General features: G+C 44.2%; 2 protein-coding genes across 3 annotated transcripts; both read right to left on the reverse strand.

Moving 5' to 3' along the window:
- Window positions 1-622: 622 nt before the first annotated feature.
- Window positions 623-4,912, reverse strand: LOC115817910 (tubulin alpha chain). 2 transcript variants are annotated; one of them, XM_030781065.1, is made up of 4 exons: window positions 4,855-4,912; window positions 2,413-2,635; window positions 2,149-2,297; window positions 623-1,782 (listed from the first exon to the last, which is right to left on the reverse strand). In XM_030781065.1, exons 1-4 carry the CDS (start codon window positions 4,855-4,857, stop codon window positions 805-807), a joined length of 1,353 nt encoding a protein of 450 aa, XP_030636925.1. In that variant the 5' UTR covers window positions 4,858-4,912; the 3' UTR covers window positions 623-804. The 2 variants fall into 2 exon arrangements, with proteins under 2 accessions (XP_030636925.1, XP_030636926.1); XM_030781066.1 differs by lacking the exon at window positions 4,855-4,912 and adding an exon at window positions 2,912-2,920.
- Window positions 4,913-8,292: 3,380 nt separating this feature from the next.
- Window positions 8,293-10,807, reverse strand: LOC115817908 (tubulin alpha-1A chain-like). The gene is made up of 4 exons (XM_030781064.1): window positions 10,726-10,807; window positions 9,809-10,031; window positions 9,545-9,693; window positions 8,293-9,273 (listed from the first exon to the last, which is right to left on the reverse strand). Exons 1-4 carry the CDS (start codon window positions 10,726-10,728, stop codon window positions 8,293-8,295), a joined length of 1,356 nt encoding a protein of 451 aa, XP_030636924.1. The 5' UTR covers window positions 10,729-10,807.
- Between the last annotated feature and the right edge of the window lie 3,003 nt (window positions 10,808-13,810).

Here is a 13,810-nt window from a genome sequence, read left to right on the forward strand (position 1 = left end):
GCAATTTTCCTTTGTAGGCTCACTCTTCTAAATTTATTAGTGTTTCCCTGGTTAAATGGTCTGCAGGCTCTTTGCCATTACTCTAGGAATTATTTATTTGTACAGCTAATGAAAGTCAGTCAGATGGGGAAAAATGCAATTTGTATTTCTTTCCTGAAACTGTTCAGTTAAAGCCTTTCTCTTGGCTGTAAAATGTGTACCCTTCAGGGTTAAAAGAGACAGTGTTTATTTAAAATGGTTCAAGGTTGCTGGCCGTGCTAATCGGATGCTGGTGGAAAAGCCGGTTTCCCTGTGTGCATTGTCGTCTCACGCTGGTGCTAATGAGTCAGCTCATTAAAAAAAAAAAAAAAAAAAAGGCAAACACATTTTGTTTTGCACTGCTGACATCACATTTTAGATCCGCTTGTTAAAACCATAAACACCACCATGTCTCTAAACCATCTCTCTCCCCCCAACAACTTGTCTGGAACCATCCAAAAAACACAACCACCGGAATAACACTTATGAATTGTGCAACCTACTAGCAACTACAACTTCCTGCTTTGTCCAGTGGTTGCTGAACTGTTACTCAGTTTCTAATCTTGTAACTTAAAACAAAAAAAAAACCACAGACATGCAAGTATGAGTTTATGAATATCTTTTATTGAAAATGACCCATTAGGAATGTCCTTGTAGCTCTGTGGAATGTGCTTGTAGAATGGAATGGTTCCATTTTCGTCCTTGCGGAAGCTGTACACGCTGGAGCTGTTTACATGCAACAAAAGCTGCTGGAGGGATCAGCAAGCCAGGGCTGGGGCGGCCATTTTAGTACTCTTCTCCCTCTTCGTCTTCATCTCCAATGCTGTCTGTTCCCACCTCTTCGTAATCCTTCTCCAGGGCAGCCATGTCTTCTCTGGCCTCGGAGAACTCTCCCTCCTCCATGCCTTCCCCGACGTACCAGTGGACGAAGGCCCGCTTGGCGTACATCAGGTCAAACTTGTGGTCCAGACGGGCCCAGGCCTCGGCGATAGCCGTGGTGTTGCTGAGCATGCACACGGCCCTCTGCACCTTTGCCAGGTCTCCTCCGGGCACCACGGTCGGGGGCTGGTAGTTGATACCCACCTTGAAGCCGGTAGGACACCAGTCCACAAACTGGATGGAGCGTTTGGTTTTGATGGTGGCGATGGCGGAGTTGACGTCTTTGGGCACCACGTCACCACGGTACAGGAGACAGCAGGCCATGTATTTGCCGTGACGGGGGTCGCACTTGACCATCTGATTGGCTGGTTCGAAGCAAGCGTTGGTGATATCAGCAACAGACAGCTGCTCGTGGTAGGCCTTTTCGGCAGAGATCACGGGGGCATAGGTTGCCAGGGGGAAGTGGATACGAGGGTAGGGCACCAGGTTGGTCTGGAACTCGGTCAGATCCACGTTCAGGGCGCCGTCGAAGCGCAGCGAGGCCGTGATGGAGGACACGATCTGACCGATCAGCCGGTTCAGGTTGGTGTAGGTGGGACGCTCAATGTCCAGGTTCCTACGGCAGATGTCGTAAATGGCCTCGTTGTCCACCATGAAGGCACAGTCGGAGTGTTCCAGGGTGGTGTGGGTGGTCAAGATGGAGTTGTAAGGCTCCACCACAGCTGTGGAAACTTGGGGTGCGGGGTAGACAGCAAATTCAAGCTTGGACTTCTTCCCGTAGTCAACAGACAGACGCTCCATGAGGAGGGAGGTAAACCCGGAGCCGGTACCACCACCAAAACTGTGGAAGATCAGGAATCCCTGGAGCCCAGTGCACTGGTCCGCCTGTAAAGAAGTGTGTGGTTAGGGGAGTTAGCCTTTGGGAACACAACAGATTGTCATCTATGCAGGAAAAGAGTCTATTCCCACGTAAGAGTAACAATTCCTTAAATCCGTCGGTACCAAGGACAAACGAACAAGCTGAGATGTGAGATTTACACACGGTCAGCCGCGTTAAATTTAACGTGACCTTAAAAAAAATGCATCACAAACCAAACTGAGAATTTAATACACGTTCACTGGCCCCATCGTCAGCAAGACTGTCTTGACCGATCTCGATTCTTTGTCAGTTCAGATCTAATTACAGCCTAAGTGCTTTTCATCAGATGACAAGCCCCGACAGAGCCCTCCATCAAAGATCGTTGTCCTCACCAGTTTGCGGGTCCTGTCCAGCACCAGGTCGATGATCTCCTTGCCAATTGTGTAGTGCCCACGGGCATAATTGTTGGCAGCATCCTCTTTACCAGTAATCAGCTGCTCTGGGTGGAACAGCTGGCGGTAGGTACCCGTTCGTACCTCATCTGTGCACAAAAGGAAGATTGAAGTACATTGAGAAATGTGTTAGATATCACACCACTACACTGCCATCATGTTTTCTCCTCTCGTATTTGTGCTAGTAAAGTTGTATGTCTTTACCAATGACAGTGGGCTCCAGGTCCACAAACACAGCGCGAGGGACATGTTTGCCAGCTCCTGTCTCACTGAAGAAGGTGTTGAAGGAGTCGTCTCCTCCTCCAATGGTTTTGTCACTAGGCATCTGACCGTCAGGCTGGATCCCATGCTCCAGGCAGTACAGCTCCCAGCATGCATTGCCCATCTGGGCTCCGGCTTGGCCGACGTGCATGGAAATACACTCACGCTTTATTAGGGAGAGGAGAGAAAGCAAGAGACACAGAGAGGGAAAAGTTGACCATGTTGTGTTAGGAAAGACAGAAAAAGAAATTCAAACTATGTGCTTTTTGAAAAGGGCAGAGGAAACGATGAATCACCTTCCGGTACCGAAATAACATTAGCACACAACACTCAAAACGTCAAAATGATTTATTTCCTGAAATGTACATACTGTAAAAAGGCTTCTGCAGCTTCCATTTTTAAAATGATTGTGAGTTAAGAGGAATCACAACTAAACACACACACTTAAATACAGAAAGCTTTCTGCTTGAGAACAATAGAGTCTGAAACATTGCACAGAATGTCTGTGTTTATTCTTGCTTTGCACTCAAGATTTATGTTGTAGTTCTTTGGGGGGGCTGGCTACTGTCTAGAGATTCTCTTTTTTTTTTTTTTTTTTTCTTCCCCCACACAGGAGGCTCATGCAAGCCTGAACACCATCTGTTTGTGCCATTCAGAAACAGGTCATCTCTTTCTTTTTTTTTTGAAGGTCAACAAGTCAGGAAGTGTCTTTGTCTTCAGTACTTCACTCCCTTCTGTACAACACAGAACGAACGAGCGAGCGAGCGAGCGAGAGAGAGAGACTCTTCACAATGAGTCTCTCAGCTGACCCACATTCAAAGATCTGCCCATTGGATCAATATCTGCCTCACAGCAGTCCAGGGCTGTCAATGCTGGAACTGCCCAATCTAATAACTGCAGTGTTTTAAAGAACAACAACAACAACAACAACAACAAAAAAAACCCTATATAACCCAAACACTGGGTGAAAAAAAAAGGTAGTAAAACCATTTATTTTCCCATGAAGCTGCTCAAAGTATCTACATAACATGTCCCATCCCTCCAGCTGAACAAGAGAGCGGGGGAGGGCGTATCGGGGGTGGAGGGAGCCATCCCCCGCTAGAATGGGGACATGGCTTCTGATGCTAAATACCGCCCCCAAATGCAGCTGAAAATCACATGGAAGGAGTTTCAGGGGGCCCTCCAGGTTGGACAAAGAGAAATCTACACTCCTCTCAAATTCCCATCAGTCCTTTTCTCTGAAGTCTTTTTGTAACCTTGAATAAAGGCAAAACTTGGGCACTATGCCAAGGTTGCTCTACAGAAAGGGGACAAAAAAAAAAAAAAAAAGAACCAAAACAGGCATACTAAGTAATATGAGCAGTTCAAAAAAAAAAAAGTGCTTAGTGCCTGTTACATGTGAAACTCAAAACTACGTTACCCATAAGACCCTTGTTGGTGAAATGGTGCAGTTATCCCTGTCGGTTACACGTTTCTGGAACTCAAACGCTGCGTAGGGCCACTCCGCAGTGTGTGTGAGCGAGCGGAAAAGCCCCCGAGGGTTTGGCCACGCCCCACCCCCGCCCTGCCCTATACACCCAGCTTTAGATATCAGTCAGATTGAGAAAGGGGTGGAAAGAGAGCGAAAAACAACGGAGAGAGAGAAAAAGACGGAGAAAGAAAAGAATCTGACTGCAATACGCTGGGCACATGTGGAAATAACGCCGACTTCTCATTGCATCAGCCTGTTCAAAGAGGCAATGTATCACCCAGCTCAACGTTCGCCTCACCACTTCCACCTCGACACAGCCAGTTTAATTATACTCATCGAACCAACTCTACTCCATGCAGCTGCTCACTAATCGGCATTTCGGGTTATTTTCGCTTTTTTAAGCGCGTTTATAGGCGTCTTTATTTTAAATCCATCTTTATCGGCTCGAACAACAGTTGGCTGACGCATATCCTATTTCTCCCTCTCTCTCTCCCCCCCCATCTTTTGTGTTCGCCCGACTCTCTTTCGTCACATTAAAAAAAAAAACTGCGCCAGTCCTTTTGGCATCCGTCCCGTAATCTTCAAGGTTCCTAGACCACATTGCGCGCGTGTGCGTTCGCGTCTGCTCTCGTGGTTCTACCTTGGTACATCGCAAAAAATGCGCCACCGGCTAGACAGGGCCTTTTCATTTCACTCAACCGTGAAAACCCACAATAACTGTTTGAACGCGTAACTCCTACTAAAATAGTAGTCAGGCAATGTAAACCATCTAAACAGATAGGTAGGTAGATATACATTTTTATAATTAATATTATACTTTTTTTTTGAAGCCTCCTTTCTAAAACGTTGAAAAGATACAAGTTTTCAAGCCATAGTATAACTCTCTCTGATAATAACTGTAATGCGATACTTACCATTTTGTCAGATTCTCCTTCAGACCGACGTCGAGGATTCGGAGAGTGAAGGCAGTATTGAGGAGGAGGGGGGACCAGTCGAGGTTTATGTAGTGTGACGCTAACCGAGGGGGGGGCAAGCAGGAAGCGGTAATTTCTCTTGGCGGGACAGGCAGTTAGCATTTGAAAAAAAGTGGGCGGCATTTCCATAGGGGAGAGCCAACCCCCAGAGAGAGAGAGAGAGAGAGTACGGTGTTTTCAAAACCGCTCTACACACTTAGAAAACGCAAATAGTCTTTTTTGTTTCTTTTGTTTTATTTAGATTGATTCAAACAAAAAATAAAGCACACCTAATAATCTATATGTGTAACTTTATGAACTCAAGTCATTTTATTCACTACGTATTTGTCTTCAGTGCGGTAAAGTGAAACGCAGTGGGCCATAAACACACAAATAATATTACAGTCTCCTAGAGCACAAATCATACACTCCGTGGGCTTGATTTCGACATCACAAACAGATGTAGAAGTCTTTCTCAAGTCTTTTTAAGTCAGTCAAACATGTCCTCCTTTTCTGCCTGAAAGACGTATGGCCCCAATCAGATGATTACTGCCTTGTAATTAAACTGGTGATACGCCGTCTCGGATTGGTTACTTACTTAATGGATCAATATTTACCTTGTTCTGTCGCTTACATTTCGACATCCTGTTTGTCAGGCTATGTGTTTCAGAGGCTGACCATGTGAAAACAGATCTACATCCTGCGTTTGAAGGCCAGTCGTAAAAAAAAACAAAACTCGACATTAACCCAGTCTCCTGTAAAAACAAATTAGAAACGTAAACTGATGTGAAAGGTGTCTTTAAATATTTTTTTACTCCTTTACTCCTGTTTTGAAAATTATTTGTTAGAGAAATTTATTCCCACCATTGTTTAAGACATGAGAAATCTATCTAGTTTGAATGCATTTTACGCTGTTCTGAAACAGCCGAAGTGCTTGAACAGAAAACCAAAGAAGGGCTCAGTAAAGAATAAAGGTTATAACAAGCCCTTACTTTGAAAAGGGTTTATTTCTCAGAGTTATACTTCCTCGTTCGCTCGCTCTGTCTCTGTGTGTGTGTGTGTGTATGTGTGCGCGCGCGCGCTGTTTTAATTGTACACGTTAACAGAAACTTGCACACAGTTCCCTTTGCGAGGTCGCAGAGCTGAGTCAAAAGAAAAAGGGAGAGAAAAAAAAAGAGAGAATATCATGTTAACTGCAACCATGTAACCATAGCAACCCTAACTTCTGCCCTCTTCACCGAAGCGCTAAACATTTTCATACAGCAATACATTAACAGCACTCCGTGTCTGTCCCTTGTCACGCCAGCTGCATGATCCTTATCGCTAAAAACCTAAGACTCTTCCAAATGTTTGGAGAAGGACCCGTAACAGAATTCCTGGAATGTGCCGCTGCTGTTTTTGTCTCGAGATGAGCAGTCACAGAGAGGGTTTTTTTTTTTTTTGGTCAGCAAAATATTTCTCACTCAGAGAAAAAAGAGAAAAGAATGAAAGTTAAAAAGAGTTTTTAATTGAATGAAAAAAACCCAAAACAAAAAAAAAAACAATTATCAACAATACACATGGGTGATCATGTGATTAAGATGGAAAGAATTTAGGAGGTGGGTTCCTCTTTCAGAAACTCCTTTTGTCTGTTTTGGGGTGGGGGGTTACTTTGAAACTCAGTGGAGGTGGAAGCCAGGAATCAGATAATGCAAAGAACACTATTCTTTTAAATGTTTTGTGTTGCCATGAACAAAGCCCTGGCTCCCAACAATGACATATCATTCATGCTTAGACATGGCATAAACTAATTTCTCCATGTGGAATGACTCAAGGTTGCATTAAATGCAACTCCTCAAATGTAAGTTACTGGATTTTTGGTATCTTTTTACAGCTTCACATGTTATGTGAAGAACTGATTGTACTTGCAGGTTGTGCTCTCTGTCAGAAGCAAAGGAAAATATTGTTTGTTTGTTTGTTTGTGTTTACTTAAGAAATTGGAGACTTCCCTCAGTACAAATGACTCAACTGACTCACAGAATTACTCAAGCTAAAGATGCGGGAACCTCTGGTCAGAGTTAGGTCACTCACTCACAATAAGAGGGACATCAGGCAAAGATTTAACTAACGCCATTTAAAGAACATGCAAATCCTGACCTGGCAAAAAAAAAAAAAAAAAAAAAAAAAAAATGCAAAGCAGTGTTTGACTGTCTCCATGGAAACCTGTCTCCATGGGACACTTTCTCTTTCATTTGCATTTCCACTCTGATTAGAATGTTGATCGTGTGAAGACATTACACAAAGAGGCTCGACAATGACTCAGCAGCATCCAAGTTTGCTGTGTGAGAAGTCAGTGTCCTTGCTGCCTCACACTGCACCACACTGTTCGTTGGCCTTGACAGTAGCTGCTGATTATCACGAAAGGATGGCTTTATAGAAACTACAAAAGACTTTGGGAACAACAGTCAGGATGAATTAAAGTGAGAAATGTATTGTCTTGACAGTGGCTTTTTTCTTTCTTTTTATTTTTTATTTTTTAACAAGCACTTGAGATGTGTCCTTCTCAGCACTTCATACCTTGATGCTTTGTTCACTTTGTGACCAAACCACTACTTGATGTAATACTTTGTATGAAATGTGACTGTAATCTCTGTCTTAGCAACAACAACAACAACAACCACAACAAAAGCAAGACTTTTTAATAGGAGATCCAAGTACTGCTTGAACAGTAACAAAAGGCACTCAGATTGTGATGGTACCAAAAGGTTTTTCTTTATTGTGGAAAAAGAAAATCTCTTCCTCCCAAACCAGTCTTACACAGCATAAGTAAGAGGCACTGGGAGGAGTGAGATTTCAGATATGGGTCAGATAAGCATTCAAGTTATTTAAACGACTGGTCCCAGTTGTCTTTAGTGCTCACATTCCTTGTGACCTCGGAATCAGAATCATCAGAATTTAGTTTATTGCCAGGTAGGTTGCCCCTACAAGGAAATTTTTTTTTTTGGTATGATGGTGCTCCATACAAATACAAATACATCACCACAGTACACACACGAGACTACATGCAATACAACACTAAAATACCTCACTCACAGTTGGATAAATGGTAGTTTTGACTAAGACCCTGTAAGGTTTTCATATGATGTCAGCCTGGTATGGCGTGGACTCTCTCAGTCCCGTTATAAACATTATAAATTCAAAAAGAACACAAGGTAAAGGATCCACATAAGAGAACTGGAATAGGGTCCACTCATTTAAATGCTTAAAGCAGTTTGTCGACCCAGATCTGCAGGAAAATATAATTATTAAACTTTGCACACCATACTGTAGCATTTTTGTATTGATGTTATAAGGCAAATACAAAAGATGCTGGCTCCACTTATGGAGAACCAGGGATCAATTCTTTTTTTTTTTTTTTTTTTAATATTCCTCTCCTTCTTCTTCCCCTTCGTCTCCAATGCTGTCTGTTCCCACCTCTTCGTAATCCTTCTCCAGGGCAGCCATGTCTTCTCTGGCCTCGGAGAACTCTCCCTCCTCCATGCCTTCCCCGACGTACCAGTGGACGAAGGCCCGCTTGGCGTACATCAGGTCAAACTTGTGGTCCAGACGGGCCCAGGCCTCGGCGATAGCCGTGGTGTTGCTGAGCATGCACACGGCCCTCTGCACCTTTGCCAGGTCTCCTCCGGGCACCACGGTTGGGGGCTGGTAGTTGATACCCACCTTGAAGCCGGTAGGACACCAGTCTACAAACTGGATGGTGCGTTTGGTTTTGATGGTGGCGATGGCGGAGTTGACGTCTTTGGGCACCACGTCACCACGGTACAGGAGACAGCAGGCCATGTATTTGCCGTGACGGGGGTCGCACTTGACCATCTGGTTGGCTGGTTCGAAACAAGCGTTGGTAATTTCAGCCACTGACAGCTGCTCATGGTAAGCCTTTTCGGCAGAGATCACAGGGGCATAGGTTGCCAGGGGGAAGTGGATACGAGGGTAGGGCACCAGGTTGGTCTGGAACTCGGTCAGATCCACGTTCAGGGCGCCGTCGAAGCGCAGCGAGGCCGTGATGGAGGACACGATCTGACCGATCAGCCTGTTCAGGTTGGTGTAGGTGGGACGCTCAATGTCCAGGTTCCTACGGCAGATGTCGTAAATGGCCTCGTTGTCCACCATGAAGGCACAGTCGGAGTGTTCCAGGGTGGTGTGGGTGGTCAGGATGGAGTTGTAAGGCTCCACCACAGCTGTGGAAACTTGGGGTGCGGGGTAAATGGCAAATTCAAGCTTGGACTTCTTCCCGTAGTCAACGGACAGACGTTCCATGAGGAGGGAGGTAAAGCCAGAGCCGGTGCCTCCACCAAAACTGTGGAAGATCAGGAATCCCTGGAGCCCTGTACATTGGTCAGCCTGCAGAATACAAAGAGAAGCTTAAATGTATCTTTTTCGGTGTCCATACTCAATTACTCAAGCATCGATCTTAAACGATTTAAGTGCCCCACCAGATGAGTGTCACAAACTTCACAAGCATCAGGTTTTTTCATTGTATTGTTATCTTGAGTTACACTAGCTATTCTTTTGAGTCAATTAAACTGTCAGTTCAGATCTAACTACAGCCTAAGTACTTTTCGTCAAGTGACAAGCCCTGACAGAGCCCTCAATCAAAGATCGTTGTCCTTACCAGTTTGCGGATCCTGTCCAGCACCAGGTCGATGATCTCCTTGCCAATTGTGTAGTGCCCACGGGCATAATTGTTGGCAGCATCCTCTTTACCAGTAATCAGCTGCTCTGGGTGGAACAGTTGGCGGTAGGTTCCCGTTCGTACCTCATCTGTGCACAAAAGGAAAAAAGGAAATCTGGTTAATTTTATTTTTCTGAGAAATTAGTTAGGTGCACTGCACTCCAATCCTTTCATACGTCCGCTAGTAAAGTTGTATGTCTTTACCAATGACAGTGGGCTCCAGGTCCACAAAGACAGCGCGAGGGACGTGTTTTCCAGCTCCTGTCTCACTGAAGAAGGTGTTGAAGGAGTCGTCTCCTCCTCCTATGGTTTTGTCACTAGGCATCTGACCGTCAGGCTGGATCCCATGCTCCAGGCAGTACAGCTCCCAGCATGCATTGCCCATCTGGACACCTGCCTGACCTACATGTACTGAGATGCACTCACGCTTGAGGCAGAGAAAGAACCACAAATTAGAAAGTTGCCAAGGGAACCGTTTTGATTCAACATTCCAAACGACAGCTTTTGAAGAAGTTCACCAAAGTTTTTAGGGCATATATATATAACCAAGAACGGTAAAAAAATTTTATTGATTTAACATTGATGTAACAGATGTTGCGCAGTTGCTTAGGCTAACTATGGTGGATTTGGTCACCTCTGTGAATATATTTTGAAAAAATTAAATGGGCTGACTGTGCAGCGGTGGAATGCTGTCAGAATTCCTTATGCAATCATTTTATTTTTGTTTTTTTATTTACTGTACTCATCTGACTTGCCCCAGTGTGTGGTGAGGGATTGTCTTACGCTGTTACAACGTGAAAGGGCATGCTGTGATCCTCAGTGCCCTTAAATGTGGAACGTTATTCAAAAACAAACAAACAAACAAACAAAGTACACTCTGGGTGGTCGATTACTTGGGCTGCACTATGAAAAGTTCTACGATCAGTATATCTGCTCACTGCTTTCCAAGATTACCATCGTGTGCTGCAACTGTGTTTAGATAGCAGTAACAACTTCCTTCGGTCTACTTCCTTGTAGTAGTTCAATGCACCGAGCCCTTGTACAAACACTGCTACTTCAAATTGCCTTCCATATTTCTTTAAAGCCTAGCAGAAGCGCAAGGAGTTGTTGAAGTCTCTTACCATTTTGTTTCTTTCCTCTGGCCGACGTTAAGAGTTCAGTGGAGAAAGCTTGTGTTTGAATCTCTGCATGTGTGTGTGTGTGTATATATATATAGACCCAACTGGTGCCGTGGAAACAGGGTTTGTTGTTGGCAACAAAGGGTTAAGTCCGTTTGTATGAACTGTCTCCAATCTGATTGTGAGGTGAGCCAATGATTCAAGTCCGGAGTGTGCTGAACAAACTGGCCTTTGTCACACTCCAGTGCCCGCCTGCTTGTGAAGACATTACACACACATGCAACAGACATTAACATTTAACCAGGATCCTCTGAGCGAGATTAATGTCTTCCAGAATTCAGGAAGCCTGAGAGTTACTGGCTTGAATACAATAAGTAGTATTGTAAACAGAAGAGAAATCAAACTGTCTGACTTCAGGTACTTTGACATTCACGGACTACCCTATTAATGAAGGCTCTTCAAACGAAGAGGTCTAAACAATTGAATATCACCTCAGAGTTAGACCGACTTGTGAAAGTTTACCTTGAGCCCTAATGGTCCAGGAGAGACGCGAACAGCACAGAGTCATCTTATTATGATAAAAAATTAGGCTGTGATTTTAAACATGCTCTCTCTCTCAATTCAATTTACGTGGTCCATTTCAGCTGGGTTATTTACCGTTGTGATAAGGAAATTCCTGCCTCCCCCTTGCCTCTCCTTTTAAAGCTGTCTCCCCTTACACTCTCTCTCTCTCTCTCTCTCTCTCTCTTTTCCTTCTTTCTCTGTCTGCACCCCCTGTCTTCAGATGCATCTCAACCCCCTCCCTTACCCTTTGTTGCGGGATCTCGCCTGGTTAGAGATATTCCTTCGTTACAAGACGGTGAAAGAAATTGCTATGGAGACCTTTCTCTCTCTCTCTCAAACAAACACACATATCTTTTTCTGTCACTCTGTGGTTTGTAACTGAGTGCATTAAGAGCAAATACAAACCTGAAGACATAGGCATATCTCCAGCATTCTGTCAATCACCCACAGCAGGTGGTGAGTCGACCTGTCTGTGCAGTGTCTGTTCTTGGCTCTGAAACGGATACAGTGAATGAACGTGACGTTAAGTCAACGTTTATAGTTCCTCAATAGATCCCAATACACTATCTTGTGTCTGCATAAACGATATGATGAATTTTTTTTTTTTTTTTTTTAATCTTGAGGAAGTTGCTGTTGGTGCCAATAGCACTGAAAAGAAAACATTCAACAAAAGGGCCAAAGCTGTCCCCATGAGGATCAAATGTACATAGAGCAAGTAATCGCCATGGCGCCGGGGGAGGGGTTTGGAGGCACGGCAACAGGTGAGGACTGGCACTGGCTCCTTAAGCCTGTGTTTCATAAACAGAAATAGATGATAGAGTCTTGACTCAGCCTTTCATAACTGCGGTTACAGTGTGTGAAAAGCTGTTGCTAAACTTGTTAAGAGGAAATATTGTTGGCTTGGCATTTACTTTTCCCTTGGAATTCTGCCCTCTAGTGGAAAACTCAGAAGTTACACAAGCATCAACTCTCTTGGGGGAATTTTAAAAGTACACAACTGAGTGAAACATCAGGACTGATTTTACAATGACCAAAAGGCTGAGAGTCAAATGGTAGTTCCTTTTCCCTCTCGACAGATCAGTTGCAATTGGTTGTCTGGAAGAGCTGTTTTGAAAGTTCATTTGGATTGTGGGAATTGAAATAACTCAGGTGTGTCTTTGCATTTTTGTTCTCCAGTGTGATATGCTCATATATTCCTCCCCCTGTGTGGATCAGTTAAAACGCTGCAGGAGTTTTAGGTTTGTTGTAGAGCACTGGGATTGGGCTAAAGCCACACCCCCTGCCCCCGCCCCCAATTAACTGGCCTGGCCTGGAGTTGTGGTGATATATGTGCAATAAACAAAGGAGAAAGACACAGATCTTTTCTTTGTTGTTGAATCCACATTTAATGTTAAAACTGCTGCTTACAGACGACTCTGTGACAGAGAAACAGAGTATATCTTTTTTTTTTACTTTTTTTTTTTTTTTTTTTTTTTTTTTACCGAGACATAGCATGTCCAGACTAGAAAACCCAAAACATCTTTCAGCCGCAGGAGACACACTCTGAAGCTTCTCCACATTCATCATCGTGTCAAGTAATATCGATATGTAGCCTTACGATTTATGCCCCACGGTTTATGCAACCGGAATTGAGCAAAAGGCCCCTCCCACAATGTTCTTAATGTCGCATTCCACCAATCGGAGTCAAGGGGGAAGGGGTTTCAGAGGAACTGTCCAGTATTGAGTTAATGGCTTTAAACCGGAGGGCAGGAACACAGAGCCGTGCACGTCAACTCTCAGAGGGTCAGATTCAATGCTGCTATTCACTGTCCGTCAACGCTGGATGACAGATGTCAGTTCTTGCTTTTCTCGCTATGGCTTTCCAGTTACTGATTGCACGACTATTATACAACAACAACAACCCAAAAAAGAAAAAAAAAAACAAAAAAAAAAAAAAAACGTTTCACACACACTGGCCTTTACTAAATGGGGTTTCCGACCCCACTGATACACAGCATTAACGTGGGCTGGGGCTTCACGACCATACACATAGTAGCCGTGTAGGAGATATTCAGTATGAGTGCTAGCGTAAGTGCTAACAGGCTTCCCGGTGACTCGGAGGAGTGCAATTATCACTAGTCCTGAGTTTAAGCTCGACCTGGTCACACACCCCCTGGCTGTCTCTCTCTCTTTTTTTTGTTTTTTTTTTTTAATCTATGCCAGGGTTTTCCCATCCCTCTTTTCTCTCTTTCACACCCACGTCTAAGGAGTTAATTGACATTCAGGCTGTGCTTTGAACAATCAAAAAGGATTAAAAGAGGAGGTGAGAGGAGCGTGCCCTGCCCCAAAAGGTCTGGCTTCAAAGGCCCTGATATTACTGGTATCAAACCTGCTTTTAAAAATCCAGACTGAGCTGAAAGTGAGACGTTTAATCGAGGGTGAAATTTATAGCTTTTGCTTGTAAACATTTCTTTGGTAGGAGGTGGACGTTGGGGGTAGAAGAGAAACAGAGAGAAACAAGGAGGAACGGGAGGATATCACAGGA

Source organism: Chanos chanos, chromosome 8, assembly GCF_902362185.1.
Source record: "Chanos chanos chromosome 8, fChaCha1.1, whole genome shotgun sequence".
NCBI lineage: Eukaryota > Metazoa > Chordata > Actinopteri > Gonorynchiformes > Chanidae > Chanos > Chanos chanos.

Excerpts from the sequence above, each read along its gene's own strand:
- LOC115817910 (XM_030781065.1), bottom strand. Across the intron at positions 2,298-2,412 it reads CCTGGAGCCCACTGTCATTG|ATGAGGTACGAACGGGTACC; the intron begins GTAAAGACATAC and ends TTTTGTGCACAG. Across the intron at positions 1,783-2,148 it reads TGGACAGGACCCGCAAACTG|GCGGACCAGTGCACTGGGCT; the intron begins GTGAGGACAACG and ends ACTTCTTTACAG.
- LOC115817908 (XM_030781064.1), bottom strand. Across the intron at positions 9,694-9,808 it reads CCTGGAGCCCACTGTCATTG|ATGAGGTACGAACGGGAACC; the intron begins GTAAAGACATAC and ends TTTTGTGCACAG. Across the intron at positions 9,274-9,544 it reads TGGACAGGATCCGCAAACTG|GCTGACCAATGTACAGGGCT; the intron begins GTAAGGACAACG and ends TGTATTCTGCAG.